The sequence below is a fragment of the Nylanderia fulva genome, unplaced genomic scaffold (genome assembly GCF_048542155.1).
Source record: "Nylanderia fulva isolate GAGA-0341 unplaced genomic scaffold, ASM4854215v1 Scaffold4, whole genome shotgun sequence".
NCBI lineage: Eukaryota > Metazoa > Arthropoda > Insecta > Hymenoptera > Formicidae > Nylanderia > Nylanderia fulva.
The window spans coordinates 3,675,502-3,690,758 of record NW_028190476.1 but is presented as its reverse complement, the minus strand read 5'-3'; the positions used below and the strand labels follow the sequence as shown (position 1 = coordinate 3,690,758).

Here is a 15,257-nt window from a genome sequence, read left to right as displayed (position 1 = left end):
AGGAAAGATTTCGTTTAATTTCCTTTATGATAATGATATATTTTTATTAGTTTTTGCAAAAAATTTACAATTGATTTTGATTGTTTTCTACTATTACAATTTATTCCCGAGATATATATAGGATTTTTTTTAATGCAAAATAACACATTCAAATTCTTAAATAATAATTTTATACACATTTATAGTAATGATTCTTATTTATAGATATTATTTAACAATCACCAATGAAGTTAAATAAATCTTTGCATTCGTTTTATCGAAAATTCTTTTTTTTTAGAATAAAATGAGAAAAATATAAAAAGTAGATTCGATAACTCGATAAATAAATGTGCAAATCCCCGGTAAAAGAGGGCAGACTACTTTTTGTCACGAAATACAATGGGATCAGACGGCGGGATATTTGTAGGATGTCAATAAATATGTGAATTTACGATACTTTGTAATGCGACTGTGTGTGAGACATAGAAGAAAATCACGCGAACGTGGATATATTAAACGAGATACAAATGCAATTTATATCTGATAATCTAAACTTGATAAAAAGACATATCTTGCTCTTACAAGCAAGTCGTATCGCGGAGGGTTTTCCTTTCGCAAAACACCCACAAACCGGCACAATTTAGTAGCTTATTTCATCTCGATTTCTCTACAACACCCACGACAGGAAATCCTTCGCTTCATCGTCATTCTATCCGTTTGTTAAATTGCACATCTACTTTTGGCTCGCTTTTTTTATACGCGAAATTTTGTTTTCATTAAGCAGACTTTCATTAATGAGATTGCAACATGAAACGAGACATATCCGACTTTAATTTTGCGATAAGTCTATCTCGAATAAAAAATCGATAAATAATACATGTTGAAGCAGAGTCCGAGTGAAAATCCAATATATTTAATTCTTCGATGTCGATTTATACTTGTAAGTTTTGTAAATTAATTTTTTTATTTATTTTTATTTTTTTTTATTATTATTTATTTATGTTAAAACATCTCTGTTAAATATAGTAAAATTAAATACACCAATGTGAGTTGCAGTGAAATTTTCAGACAGAAATTATTTACTCAATTTAAATAGAAATATGATAAATTTTGCACAATTAAATTTTTACGAGCGCAATTAATTTACATTTGAATTGCGTTTTACTTTTATATTTCATGTAATTTAATCCTTCGTTTAGTTTTCGTTTTATATCAACGACGCAAGCACTTATTGAGATTTATCTAACGTTGCAAATAATATTGCGAATATTTCTCGATATTAGAATAAGACATTTGTCTCGAAACATGTTCGATTAATTGCGGGCACTTTCGTGACAAGCTGAAATTACGTGTTGCCCTTAAGTAAACGTCGAAAGTTCAGTCGCCGCAAAGGCATAACTTATTCATGGTTAAGCGATCAAAGTCACGTTCTGAATAATGGATATTGTCCAACGCGGTCATTTCATTATATTTCCAGCACGTTGATTTAAGCTACAAACTTCTATATAACTCGCGCCCCGAACTTTCCAAATGTAATACAGGAACTTATTGTTAGCATCAAAGGGAATACTCGACAGCGAGTTTTTAAATTACATCGCTGTTGCATATCTCTGGAAGAAAGTAATCATGCTTTATATTTTTTAAAAAGATATGAGCTAAAAGCGGAAATTTGAGGTGCAAAAGTGTTAATGTTTAACTTTCTCAAAAAAACTTCAAATAATTTATATATTTTATAATAAATAAATTAATAATTTAATTTTTAATTATTAAATGAAATTAATTAATTATTAAATAAATTTTTATAATAATTCTGAAATTAATTTCTCCGCACATATATTGTATTTCACCGCATCATTTCGTAAACTTGCACCAAATATAAACTCGAATCAATATCAGTGATAATATATGATACAAATATCATGGACCGTTTGCTGATTCAAATGAGTTATTTTCACTAAAATAGATGTTTTCAAATAATGTGCAGGTTAAAAAATTATTAAAAAATCTTGAATTTTTTATAAAAAAATAAAAAATGAATGTGTTTATTAAAAAAAGTAAAAAAATATAATATATATTGTAAAATAATGTCAACATAAAAAATATATTTAAATCTAATAATTTACGTACGTCTATATTTCACCGCATTATCCCGTAAACTCGCATAGAAACTACTCGTAATAAATACAAACTCGAATATACAGGAAGCACGGAGTTTCTCTGTTCAGGCTTTCGCGGAACTCTCGAGAGTCTCGCAACGATTAATGTTCAAAATTCTTATAATTAAAATTCAATAAACATTAAAGATAAATTATGGTTTATAGAATGTACATTATTCAAATTTGTATAAAATTAACACGATAAAATAATTAATATCAGTGATAATATGACACAAATAACATAGACCGCTTGCTGATTCAATGAATTTTAATTATTAAAAAATACTTTCAAATAATCTATACAGGTCAAAAAATAAAAGTCTTCAATTTTTTATTAAAAAAATAAAACTTAAATGTGTCTATAAAATAATTAATATCAGCGATAAAATATGACACAAACAACATGGACCGCTTGCTGATTCAACATGAATTTTAATTATTAAAAAAATATGTTTTCGAATAATTTGCAGGTAAAAAAATAATTAAAAAATCTGCCATTTTTCATAAATCAATAAATGTGTCTATTAAAAAACGCAAAAAAATATATATAATTGTGAAGTAATGTCAACATGAAAAATATATTTGAGTCTATATAATTTCCACGTGCCTGTATTTCACCGCATTATCCCGTAAACTCGCACAGGAGCTGCTCCGAACAAATATAAACTCGAATCTCGGCGTAATTTATGCTTTCGCTCGTCATGCAATGTACAGAAAGCACGGAGTTTTCCCTTTCTCGAGAACCTCGCAACGAGTCACGTCTGTTACAGCTGATGCGGCACGGCTCGGAAACTGTGCACAGCCGCGTGAATAAACTAAATTGCGCATTCCAGCCAAACAATGCCGAATGCACAACGCAACGTTCGCGATAACTCTCCTGCGAGCAACGTTAACGAGAAATCATTATTTCTATTATTTTACACCCCCGCGCAATGAAATTCCTCGCGCGTGTGTAAAAACAATTAAACGCCACTACGCGCAAATGTACTATAATATATATGTATGTATAAGTTATTCGCCATCGGATTAATTGGAACGTTATTATACTTGTGATAAAAAATGTCTCGATGCGCTAATCGTTATTAAATTATGGGCAATTAAATAAATATACCTTTTTGACAATCATAGAGACTTTCGTGAATTAATTTAATGGAAAAAGCAAGTAAGTAATAAATATAACATTGCTCTTTATGTAAAATAAATATATTTCATATTTTTAATATATTAAATATTTTATGATTTTAATAGAATTTTTATTTGACAGAATTTACATATATTTAAAAATATTTAAAAATATTACGAAAAATGTCAAAGCTAAAAAGGGCGGTAAAAAGAGATCTATTGGGCTCGTAATAAAATCCATCGAAATTTGCTTTGCAAGATTCATGATAATACTGTTTGATTTAAAATCACTATGCAAGAATGGAACATTGAAATAAAAAGAAATTTAGTTTTGAATTTCAAGGTGATTTCTGTAAAGTATATCTCTCTTTGAATGTATAAGTTCTTTACGCTTTGTACACAAGTTTCTATCTCAAGTGTACATATTTAAGATTCGAATTTTGTGAATAACAATACTCTCTGATTTGCGCAATCATCTCCGTCGGAGACTCAAGCAAATGAGTGACAAGTGTGGTAAACAAATTATTAATTCCACATATTCAGCAACGGATCGAATTAACAAATTATAGTGATTTGCAAAATTGTGTATCAAGGACGAGCAAATTGAACTAATTATCCTTTTGTCGGGAAGACACGTATATATTGATTCATTTCTTATCTTTTATCACTAAAACCGTCGAAACATCTTAAGTAAGTTTTAGTATAGTTAGTATAAGTTCTGTTAATTTTCCTAAACTTCAAAGATTCATTATATATGACAGAAGAATGTAGGTTCGTGTTTTATATCCTTTAAAAAAATAAATTAAATAAGACTTTCTCTCTCTTTTATTTCTTCTGTATTACCAAATGCTCGATTCATCAATATCAGTAAGAATTTATTCTGTTTTTAATTTCGATATAAGCCACATCAGCTGAATCAATAAAAAATAGAGTAGAACGTTGAGAGCAGAGAGAATACAATTTTCTAAAAAGAAATACATATATACCTGTATATGTATTTCTATATATATATATGTGCAACGCGAAAAAGTCGAGCAGCAATAATCGCGTAAAGTAAAAGCAGATGTTCGATTTTACATATATATATATATATATATATATATATATATATATATATATATGTATGTATATATATGTAAAATCGAACATCTGCTTTTACTTTACGCGATTATTGCTGCTCGACTTTTTCGCGCCACCTTTGTGCGGGAAAATTCGTGTATCTCGCCTTGCAACAAACAACTATATACCTCTGACATTTGAACTCTGCGGAGACAAGCTCGGACAGTTTGAAAGGTTTCGAGGTCGAAGAAGAGCGCAGATAAAAAAGAACAAACAGACAGAGACAGAGAGAGAGAGAGAGTCTCACAAGTACCAGTTGCTTCGCAACCAGTTGCTCCTCTCCAGGAGTACGAGTCCGCCGAAGGAGAGATACGTATAGCGGCGGCTGAGAAACGGTCACCATCCCTCGCGGCGGACTCGAGGGGTGCTCCTGCACCGCACGATCGGACGACGCGCACTAGAGCGCGCGTGGTGGACGGACGAGTTTGGCGCGCGCGATCCGCTTCTCGTGGGGGCGCATCGCCACGCCTCCCTCCGGGTCTATATAAGGATCGAGATCGCGGTAAAACCCTCACTCGCACCCCAGTACCTGGTGCCGGTCAACCGAGGGTGAGATTCTTTGGCCGAAAAAAGAAACGAGAGGAAACAAGCGGGAACGAGTCCGGAAGTCTTTGCTTTCAATTTAAATATATATTTCTCTTTCTTTCCCTCTCTGTTTTTTTTTTGTCTCGATCTCTTTCTCCTTCACGGATTTTCGTGAGCGCGGAACCGCGACGACCCCGAACGACCGCATCCGTAAGGCGATATGAGGTCCTGGTTATTGTGGTTGTCGATTCTGTTGGTCGTCCTGGCCGACAGAGGCTTCGCCAGTCCTTACTTCGACGACGGTGGTGAGTTTTCATTCCTCCGATTTTTCTTCTTTTATAATCGCGCGTTTATTCATCCTGAACCGAGGACAACGCAAAAATTCGAAGGACATTGTATTACGGAAAAATGTCGCGAGAATGTTGAAACATCTATTTTAGAGATAATTTTTATAGCGACAAAGAGATTTGCGTTGACTATGAATGTGCATAAGTTTCGGATTAATTTCTACGTGAACTATACGGACAAGATATTATATATTCATGAATAACGTGATGCAAATAATGCATGACCCATTTTGTGTATGTTGCACATAATATAATTAGAAGGAGTTTCGAGGAACTTGGTACAACCAAAAAGGAGGGTGTGGCGAAGAGAAATTAAAAATATCGAATAAAATTTGTTTCGTGCGAAGCTTGTTTTCGAGAGATCTAATTTTTGAACAATCTTAAATCATACATTTACGCTTTCTTTATAATTGGAATTATTTCTAACGATCTAATGTATCATGCATCATCAAATTTATCTCATCAGCAGCTATTAAAATATGTATAAGAAATATTTTCGCAATTCTCTCTTTATTGAACAGATCAAGTTTATATAATTTTCTTAATCACTTAAATTATTTTAAATTATTTTAATAAATATTTAGATAAAACGTTATACTTTTTTACGTTTATATATTAATAATTATCGAGACAAATTCAGTGATGCATGATTTTTATTTATTTTTGCACGAGAAATCAACGCTTTTTCGATTATATTACGTTTCTCGAGTTACCCTGTATACGACTAATCTATAAATCTCTTTTCGCAACGAGCAATAATTAACGAGTTGTGCAAAATGGAAATGTTGAAAATTGATTTAATTTTTTATTTAACGACTCTGATATAATTAAATGATAATTTTTTAATATTCCTTTTTATAGAAGGATTTACTTTTGCATAAACATTTTTTTTACTTTTAGATTTTTTTGCTTCTACGCTAAACGTAGGACAAACAGCATGTTTTCTTTGATATGAAATATGAAATATAATATATATTGTATTTTTAAAAGAGAAACTTTTCCTTTATTATTTTTAAATTGTTGACATTGTCCATGTATTGCACAAAAAAAATAAAACTATAATGCCTCATAGATAATAAAAATAAACAAATCGAGACTAAACAAATTTGTGCATTTTATTTTTTTAAGTGCAAAAAATTCTTTCTACAATAATATTACATGTGTGTTTATATAATTCTTTTGAAAAATGTATATGTATATATTTTCAAAACGCAGTCAGTCAAGATAAATTATTTTTGCATCTTCTAGAATATCAAACTTTGTCTTAAATATGTCTATTTTTTATTATATATTGTTTATAAGAACTTTTCTATAAAACTTGTGTATAAATATATCTACATGTAGATTATTCTGATTTGATATTAAAGCATAATATGAAGCAAACTTTATTCAAATGAAGTTTTCCAATTAAAATGCGTCATCTCACAGAAAAGTTTCACCGAGAAACAAATATCCGTTCTGTTAGTGTCGAGATTGCTCCAAAGTTTTGTTGAATACATACTTGATAAAAAGTGGTCCTGTTTGTCTCTTCTTCGAAATTAATTCTTCCTTTAATTACATCGATGAAAGAGAGATTACCGATAAATTCTTCAAAAATATACAAGTTTTCCCCCGAAGTGGCGCCGGCATTGAAAACTTTTTGATTAGTATTCTAATTTGAAAATTCGCAATTAATCGACTAGAAACTCGGCGAATATTAAAACTTTAATATTTAGCACACCCGCGTAACAATAATCTCAAGATTCCTTCAAGCTTCTAATCCCGTTACTCGTAATTTTTTTCTACAATTATACTGACAGTGAGAGCTAAAAGTTTTCATCGGAATAAAAATAATGATTATAACGTTATGAATTAAGCAAAAAACGCTAAGGAACGATTAGGTTCGTTGAACTTATTAAAAATCGCAATAAAAAATTTATTGACTTCGAATAAATATTTCTTTCAACACTGTCTAATAAATCATTTATTTGAAACTAATAATATTGATTTAATATGACAAAATATTTATTTGATATAAGAAAATCTTTCAAAACAGAGATAAATAAATATTTATTAGTTTAATAATTTTTGTTCAGTGCCTATAAAAGTAAAGAATTCAAGTCGAGAACGGGACAAAAAGCGCATTCATTTTTAATAGAGAAACTCTCGATACACGAGAGCTGATCGAGAGTGCATAGTGCAAGGTGCAAGTGATGCAGGTCTGTGTATGGTCGGACGAATCGAGTTACGGAAACGCATTAAAGCTGCCACGTTTGATTTACACTTGAAAGCAATCTGGCAAAAGCGACACGCAATCTGCAATGTTTGCTCTTACTCGTGATTCTCACGTTCTACGGAAATTAAAAACAAAGCGAGTAAATTTAGTTTTCGTTTAAAGAATTTGTTTCATAAAAGATGGAGCCGACAAGGGAGAAAAGACAGAAAGGTCAATCGGCGAACGCGAATACAGATATATATATATATATATATATATATATATATGAATTTATGTTAGCTATATCTCTTAACAAGAACTTTCAGGTCTGTACTAACTTGGTTTAGTGTTTTAAAGAGCAAAGTAGGGGGTATAAACTTACTGTTTCTCATTGAAATAGTTCTCGTGAATTTACGCAGCTACTGCATTCGAGTTCTACTCGCACACATCCTTTCTTCTTACTGTGATTTATAGTATTAAAGAACTCTTTTGTCTTCTATTATAATAGAAGTCGAGAGATATCTTTTGTGTGCGACACAAAATTTTTTTATTAATACTACAGAAAGACTTAGCGGTTATTTTCCTTTGTGCTTTATCGGTCATCTCAATTCTCGATTTTTACATCTCGCCTATATTATATATTTGTTCTAAAAGAAAGATTTTAATTTTTCTGCTTAGGTATCAGAGCACTTTAGATAGCATATAAATCTTTTATTTGTGGAATGGCGTTATTTTTATCTTCGGTCAAACGAAACGTTTGAAATGTAGAAAATCGTGATTGTGTAAGAACCGTTCGGTGTTAATAAAAACTGTAATCAGTTTCCGGTACGGACATCGGCCTCTGCTATTTCATTACAAGCAGTTTGATTGCTTTTCGGGGGCTTCTCGTCTGAAGAGACTGCGATTGTTTATCGATTTCTCGTAACCGGAAAATTTTTCCGTTTCCTCGTCATTCGTTACATCAACTCTTGCATTAGATGCTACCGGGTGTTTTAATTAATTACTTGTATTTCCCATTGTTAAACCTCGTCGATTGTTCCAAGTGTCTCTTGGGGATTTTGTTTGCACACGTAGTTTATTTTGTTGACCGAAGTCAACAAGTTGTGTGAAATGACGTAGAATAATTGGATTACTTACGTGTCGCAAAATACAAGTTACGTGCTTCTCCTTCTGGACGATAAAGTTACGGTCTTTCTCCACGAAACGATAAAAGGGAATTTATTCTACTGTCGTTTCGTCACATTTTATTATCTCGCGAACCCACGAAGTAATATACGACTTTGGATGTAGTAATAACCATCAAGAGATACGAGGAAGACGTGTTCTTTAGTGCGAAAAAGCATGTTTGTAGGAATTGCAACAATCCTTGTGAAAGCCTTTGTGACAAATTTATATAAGAAAATTTGTTATATTAATCCTGCACAGTGACACAATTTAATTGTATGACGGTATTTCTTTAATAATAATTTTTTTTAATTCTATAAACTTTGACATTTTTTAAAGTGTGGTTCTCTCTCTTTCTTGAAAATGTTAAAAGAAATATAATATAATTTAAATTAAATTTAATTTAATAGATAATATAATTCCAAAAAAATTATTTTAAAAGATAAAATATTAGTTAACAAAATCGGTCGCTACTGCGAAAATATATTTCTCTCTTGTTGGAAGTTGCTAAAAAGATGACTTTGTTGTCTCCAAGCGTGAATAATTTCGCAATTTTCTACCACGATACACGATAGAAATATTGAAACATCGGTGATATCCCTGGAGTATTCGCATAAAAGGGATGGAAATGTAACGACGCCGAGAAAGGAAAGGAAAAAAAGCGATCCTCATTGTCAGATTAATATCTTAATCCTGCAATTTCCCGATAGGAATGTCTTTGTCGACGTGAGGGACAAAGACAAAAAAAGAGAAAGAGAGAGAGAGCTACTCTTATCGGGATTATCTGAGCATGATTAATGAACTCGCAATCGATCGCTTATCATTTTTTACCCGACTTCTATTCTTTCATCTCTCTTCTATAGTCGATAATAATTGAACGATAATAAGATCGTAATTTAATCGTTTCACTGTACTTTCATTCTGTTAAAACACGATAAATAATTCAGAAAATATCAAAAGGTGAAAAATATATCCGAGGCAATTGTATTATGAAATATAGAATTGTAGGAATTTAATAAAAGCAGAGCTATCGTGCAAAACAAGATAAAATTCATAAAATGAGAATAGATATACATATAAAAATGCATAATATATGCAAAATAATTTTTTATATAATTATTATTATATTTTATATAATTATATATTTTATATTTTAATTATAATAATTATATTTTATATAATTATTATTATAAATTTTATATAATTTAAATTTATAAATATTTTAATGCTTTATATACTTGTTCTCTTATCTCTTTCTTCTTATTTTATTCTATTCAAAAATGCGACGGGTTTGTGATGAATGAATAATACATTAATTTAATCGGCGGGAAAAATGTAAAGTTCCTCAAATAGATTATATTTTATTTTATTTGCCGCATTCTACAATATTTCACCTCCTCGCGGGAAGGATTTTTTTCATGTAAATTCCAGCCACATAACGATATTTGCCGTAATAATCTTAATGGGCCATAGACATAATGTTCTTCCAGGCGAGACTGTGGAGTAATAAACCGCACAAGTAATAAAAATGGGACAATAAAAATATTAAATATGATTCCCTATAGATTATCTTGCAATTAGCTGTTGCATATATTTTATATGCATAATTGAAATATTTTCAGCCGTTGTGAATTTTTTCATCAGAAAATATAAAGAATATATATTGTATATGAGGGTGGAGTACAAAAATTTATTTTTTCGCGATTTGAGAGCTCTTGATATTTTTAAGAAATAAAAAAGTAGTTACTAAAAAATGAAATATATCTTCCCAAATAAATTTATACGCTGAACCTATATAAAAGTATAGTTTCGTTCGATATTTCCCATTCGTTTCGGCTTATAAAGTTCGCCCGTGAGTTTTATAATTTTTTTCGCGTTTCTAAAATAGACCGACTATTCCGTCCGATAAGGCAAATTTATCTTCCTCAAAAGACGAGGACGAGGTATTTGCTCCAGCGATCAAACAGCGAGTCAAAGAAACGTAAATTGCGAGGTCTTCATTATTGACATTGTTTTTATAGAGTGCACATAAAACGCTCTTTCATTTTTCTTCTTTCCCCATCTCTTAAAGATGTATTCTTTAAAGTGATGGATCGAAATTCGTACAAACATTCTTGGATTTAACATAAATTTGCGTGCGATTAATTTATGCATGAATCTTGTTTTCCATCCACAAAGGGTTTTCAAGATATCCTCTTACCCTTTTTTCTCCGGTAATCTGTGAAAATTTGCGTTCGTGATGTTTTGCGTCAAGTAAAACAAAGTTTTTTTTTTTTTTAATTAAGCGACGCTACCAGAGTGAAATGTATACGTAGATCGTGTTATTAAAGTGGATCGTTGGGGTCTTTTTTATTTTTACAGAAGACGCAGGCGATTTCCAAGGTGACGACTCCTCGGATTATACAGACAATGCTTTGGAGAGTCTGATGCGAGCGGCGCAAAAGTGAGTGGATTATCTTACTTGTCAATCCCAGTTTCATCTTCCCTTTTCACCGAATTCTCCTCTCATACAGCCCTTTCCTGTTTCCGTAATTTTTCCCTCCGGCTGCCTGTTGCGGAAAATTGCATGCATGCTTTCCACGGACAATGTAAAAAAAAGTTTAAAAATAAATTCTTCTCTCGTAAAAAATCTCGCGAAATTAATTTATTATTGATAGAGCGAGTCCCTTATTACGCGTATACACTGAAAAAAAATTATTAAATTCGAATAAATATTCATTTCAATATACTCTGCCAAATGAATGATTTATTTGAAACTAATAATATTGATTTGATGTGAAAAATATTTATTTGACATAAGAAAATTCTTTTCAAAACAAATAAATATTTATTTGTTTCAAATAAATCATTAGGCAGTATTAAAATAAATATTTATTTATTTAATAATTTTTTTAATATAAAAAAATAGAATGCGTGTGTAAACCTTTCTGATGTTCAAAACTTTGACGTCTGTCGAGAATTACATAGAGATGCGGAAAGAAAATACGGAAATAAAAAAGTCGAGATAAGAGTCTTTTATTCGCGCGATCCCCGGAGAAATCTTTCGCGTATATAGTGCAACATCGCGTTATTTTCATAGTGCATATAGTGTATATGTGTTTGTGTCTATGTATATGAATGCACGCGAATATATCCGCGAATATCGAACGCTATGCGGTTTCCCATCGGTTAGTGATGGACGACAAGACAAGAAATTTCAAGATCTTGTCGTGATTTTTCAAAACGAAATCACAAATTTTTTGTACTTGATAAAATCGAGACGAGACAAGATTTGTACTTCAAGATCAAAGCAAGACAAGAAAAATCAATCAAGATTCTTGATTCTTAATAACTGAAACTACAATTATGTATACATTATTATATACGTAATTTTAATTATTTAATTGTAGTTATATATATATGTATATATATATTATCGAGGTTATTTAACATTGCAAAATTTAAATTGCTAAAAAACAATAAATTTTATAGTTTTATTGAAGTCTTTTAAATTAAAATATAAAAAGCGGCTCCTTGAAATTTAAAACAAGTATTTATTGTTGGGCTAAATGAGCTTAAATAAGTTAAATTCGTGAGTTACATCAGTAATGCTATATAATTATTTAAGAACAAATTTTGACTTTAACATCCAGATCGAAAACAAAAATAAAAATAAAATGATATAACTAGACAGAAATTTTTATTTAATAAAAATAATTCTATTACTATAATAACAATTATATTACTTAAGCTTTAAATTTTAATAAAACATTGAAATATAAATATTTATATAGCGATATACTATACAATACGGTAATACCGTGTCTTTTATTATTTGTGATATTCATATTTATTTTTTATTTTTATCAGGAATACACAATTTTATGTTTTAATAACATTTCATAAATTTTTCTCTGTGTTTTTAGTAAACATTTTTCCGTCACAAATCTTTTTTTCGATAATTTTTAAAAATAATAAAAGATGTTTAAATATCTATATAGATATTATAAAAGTATCAAGAATCTTGCAAGAATCAAGACAAGAAATCGACTATCGAGATCAAGCATATCCTCGTCTTGAATCCATCACTGCCATCGGTTTCCCTCGCTTCATCCCTCTCGATGTCTCGGTGTCTCGAAATGTCATTTTCTCGATTCCCCTAATCTCGAGTAGACGTTCCTCGTTGATATACCTGTACAGACGTGCTTGCATAAGACGAGGAGGCAACTGCGATCACCGGCCGAAGGACTGCTGCTACAGTTCCAGCTGCCGCTGTAATCTCTGGGGCTCCAATTGCCAATGTCAACGGATGGGTCTCTTCCAGAAGTGGGGCTAAACACGTTAGCCCTTTCTCTCCCTTTTTCCACCCTTCCAACCACTGTCCTCTCTTCCGCTCTGATGAGTCTTCCTACGCGCGTCTCGCGCGTCAACTTTCCCACTTTCTTTTTTCCCATCTTTTTTTTTTCTTTCCCTTGTCTCTTTATTATACGCAGGAGATGATCCCGGACGACGATATCCCACTTCTTCTCTTCGCGAGCACACTCGGACGTTCCTCCCGTACAATTTAACCCCCACCCGATAAATATACATATACATATATATCTGTCCCGTGGGAATAATTCTCTAATGTGTCTTCAGCATTGATGCTTATATCAATTTACAATCTCGACTAGAACGAAGGCCTCGATGATTACGCTTGACTACTCTTTTTTTTCTGGTTTTCTTAGATCCCTTTTAGTCGCGCATATAAATACGATTAAATTGGAGCAGATTAGCTCTCGAGAAAATCTTTGAATGCTTTATCTTCTATACTAACGTGCCAGTCTCTCCCTCGATACTACCTCTCTCGCGATATTCAATTTGTTCGAGGACCGGTTGCGCCAATTATAATTTAATTAAAAATCGTTAATGTCTTAACGATTTAAAAAGAATAAAATATGTAACGCCGAGAGTAAAACATTTAATATGATAATTCTCACGAGAATCACGATCTTCGTGAGAATTATCATATTAAATGTTTTACTCTCGGCGTTACATATTTTATTCTTTTTATCGTATTCGTTATTTATTTATCAAAAATTCTCTTCCCTGAAATTTCCGCTTTTGAATTTTTTATCAACGAAAGTCGTCGTCGAATCGGAGCAGAAAGTGGCAAATGCACGTATTTAAAGAACCTTTTTGCAATTCGGTCAGATCTTTCGAACAAAAAAGAATACAGCCATGAGAATATATTATATCTGCTTTTTAAATGTTATCACTTTCGCTTAACGCTGGCAAAATAAATTTCGAAATAACTGATCTCACGAATTTTGCTATTCAATCTCTAAAATATATATGTGATAAAATTGAAAATTGCGTTGACTTCGTGACGACAACTTTTTCATGAAAGAACTTTGATTGGAGAGAAAAAGTTTATATCGTTTATATTCTCCCCTAGAGCATAAAAAAAAATTTTTTTTTAATTAAACTATATAAATAAAGTATTGTAAAAAAATATCTTCGAACTAACATATACATATGTCAAAATATTGATACAAAATTGTCAAACGTATTTTTAAATTGTACCGCAGTTTTGATCTGCCGCGCTGCTTCCTTTCGACGATCCTTTCGGATTTTCAAGAGTTTATCTACAGAGAATCTATATAGCTCGACTCTCCCGTTATGAATAAATAAAAATCCACGAAAAATCTCAACTATCTTACATACGAGAAATGTGATTCTCTTCTCACGGAGAATCAAACACGATTCTCTCTCGTATATCTATGGAACTTCGCAATCTTTCTGGACGGGACGGAAAACGAGATTCCAAGGAAAAACGTAAGCGAAGAGATGCCGCGATATATATATATATATATATATATATATATTTATATATAAATAAAATTACGGGAACTACTGCTCTCTGATTGGAGATATCTCTCCGGCCACTTTCGCCAATCAGATCGTCGGTGTTCCTTGCCTCGATCACTCCGTCGAGAATGATTGCGAATAATTGATGGGGTAATTAAGATTCAATGTAACGGGAGAGAGATTTCTTCCGCTCAACCACGGAAACGACGATCAAGAGAATTATTGTATAGTCGTCTCAGCAGAGAGATAATTAATATGTATATGTGGTATATCTAAAATGACGGCGATTTTATTTAAAAGCATATACCTCTTGAGCGGTATATATATACATATATATATATATATATACATATAAATATAGATACAGATGACATGCAATCTACATTTTCTCTGTACCCCGCCTCTTGAAACTTTAAACACATTACTTACTTATATGTATGCATACGAATTATAAAGTATAAATACTACAGTAATAAATGTTATGCATTGTACCCGAAGGTGGATGTACACGTATACCGATATACATATATATATTTCATGGAAATATAATATATATATTATGTATGTAAAGAGTATAGAGTATCTCTATTTTGTTTTGCGCGACGTTGACGATTTAATTTGCCGTTTTACTTTCATTTCGAAACCCTCTCGGAACGAGCGCGACTCATTTCCAGACTGGTAAGTACAGATTAATACCCTTCCCGATTAAAATACAAGAAGGAAGCGCTCGCAGCGAGATTTAAAGGAATATAAATAAAAGACACCTTTTTTGCACCTGCCGAGCCAATCGAGAAGCTCCGAAGTCACGTCGAATGACCTCTT

At 31.6% G+C, this 15,257-nt stretch overlaps 1 protein-coding gene across 2 annotated transcripts; it reads left to right on the top strand.

Annotated features, from left to right (window-relative positions):
* Nucleotides 1-4,874: 4,874 nt before the first annotated feature.
* On the top strand, nucleotides 4,875-15,005 carry LOC114936249 (xibalbin-1). Of its 2 annotated transcripts, none has more exons than XM_029309386.2 (3): nucleotides 4,875-5,206; nucleotides 10,968-11,049; nucleotides 12,759-15,005. In XM_029309386.2, the coding sequence occupies exons 1-3, from the start codon at nucleotides 5,122-5,124 to the stop codon at nucleotides 12,919-12,921; spliced, it is 330 nt and encodes a 109-aa protein (XP_029165219.1). In that variant the 5' UTR covers nucleotides 4,875-5,121; the 3' UTR covers nucleotides 12,922-15,005. The 2 variants fall into 2 exon arrangements, with proteins under 2 accessions (XP_029165219.1, XP_029165220.1); XM_029309387.2 differs by having other exon boundaries at nucleotides 4,876-5,206; nucleotides 12,786-15,005.
* Nucleotides 15,006-15,257: the final 252 nt, after the last annotated feature.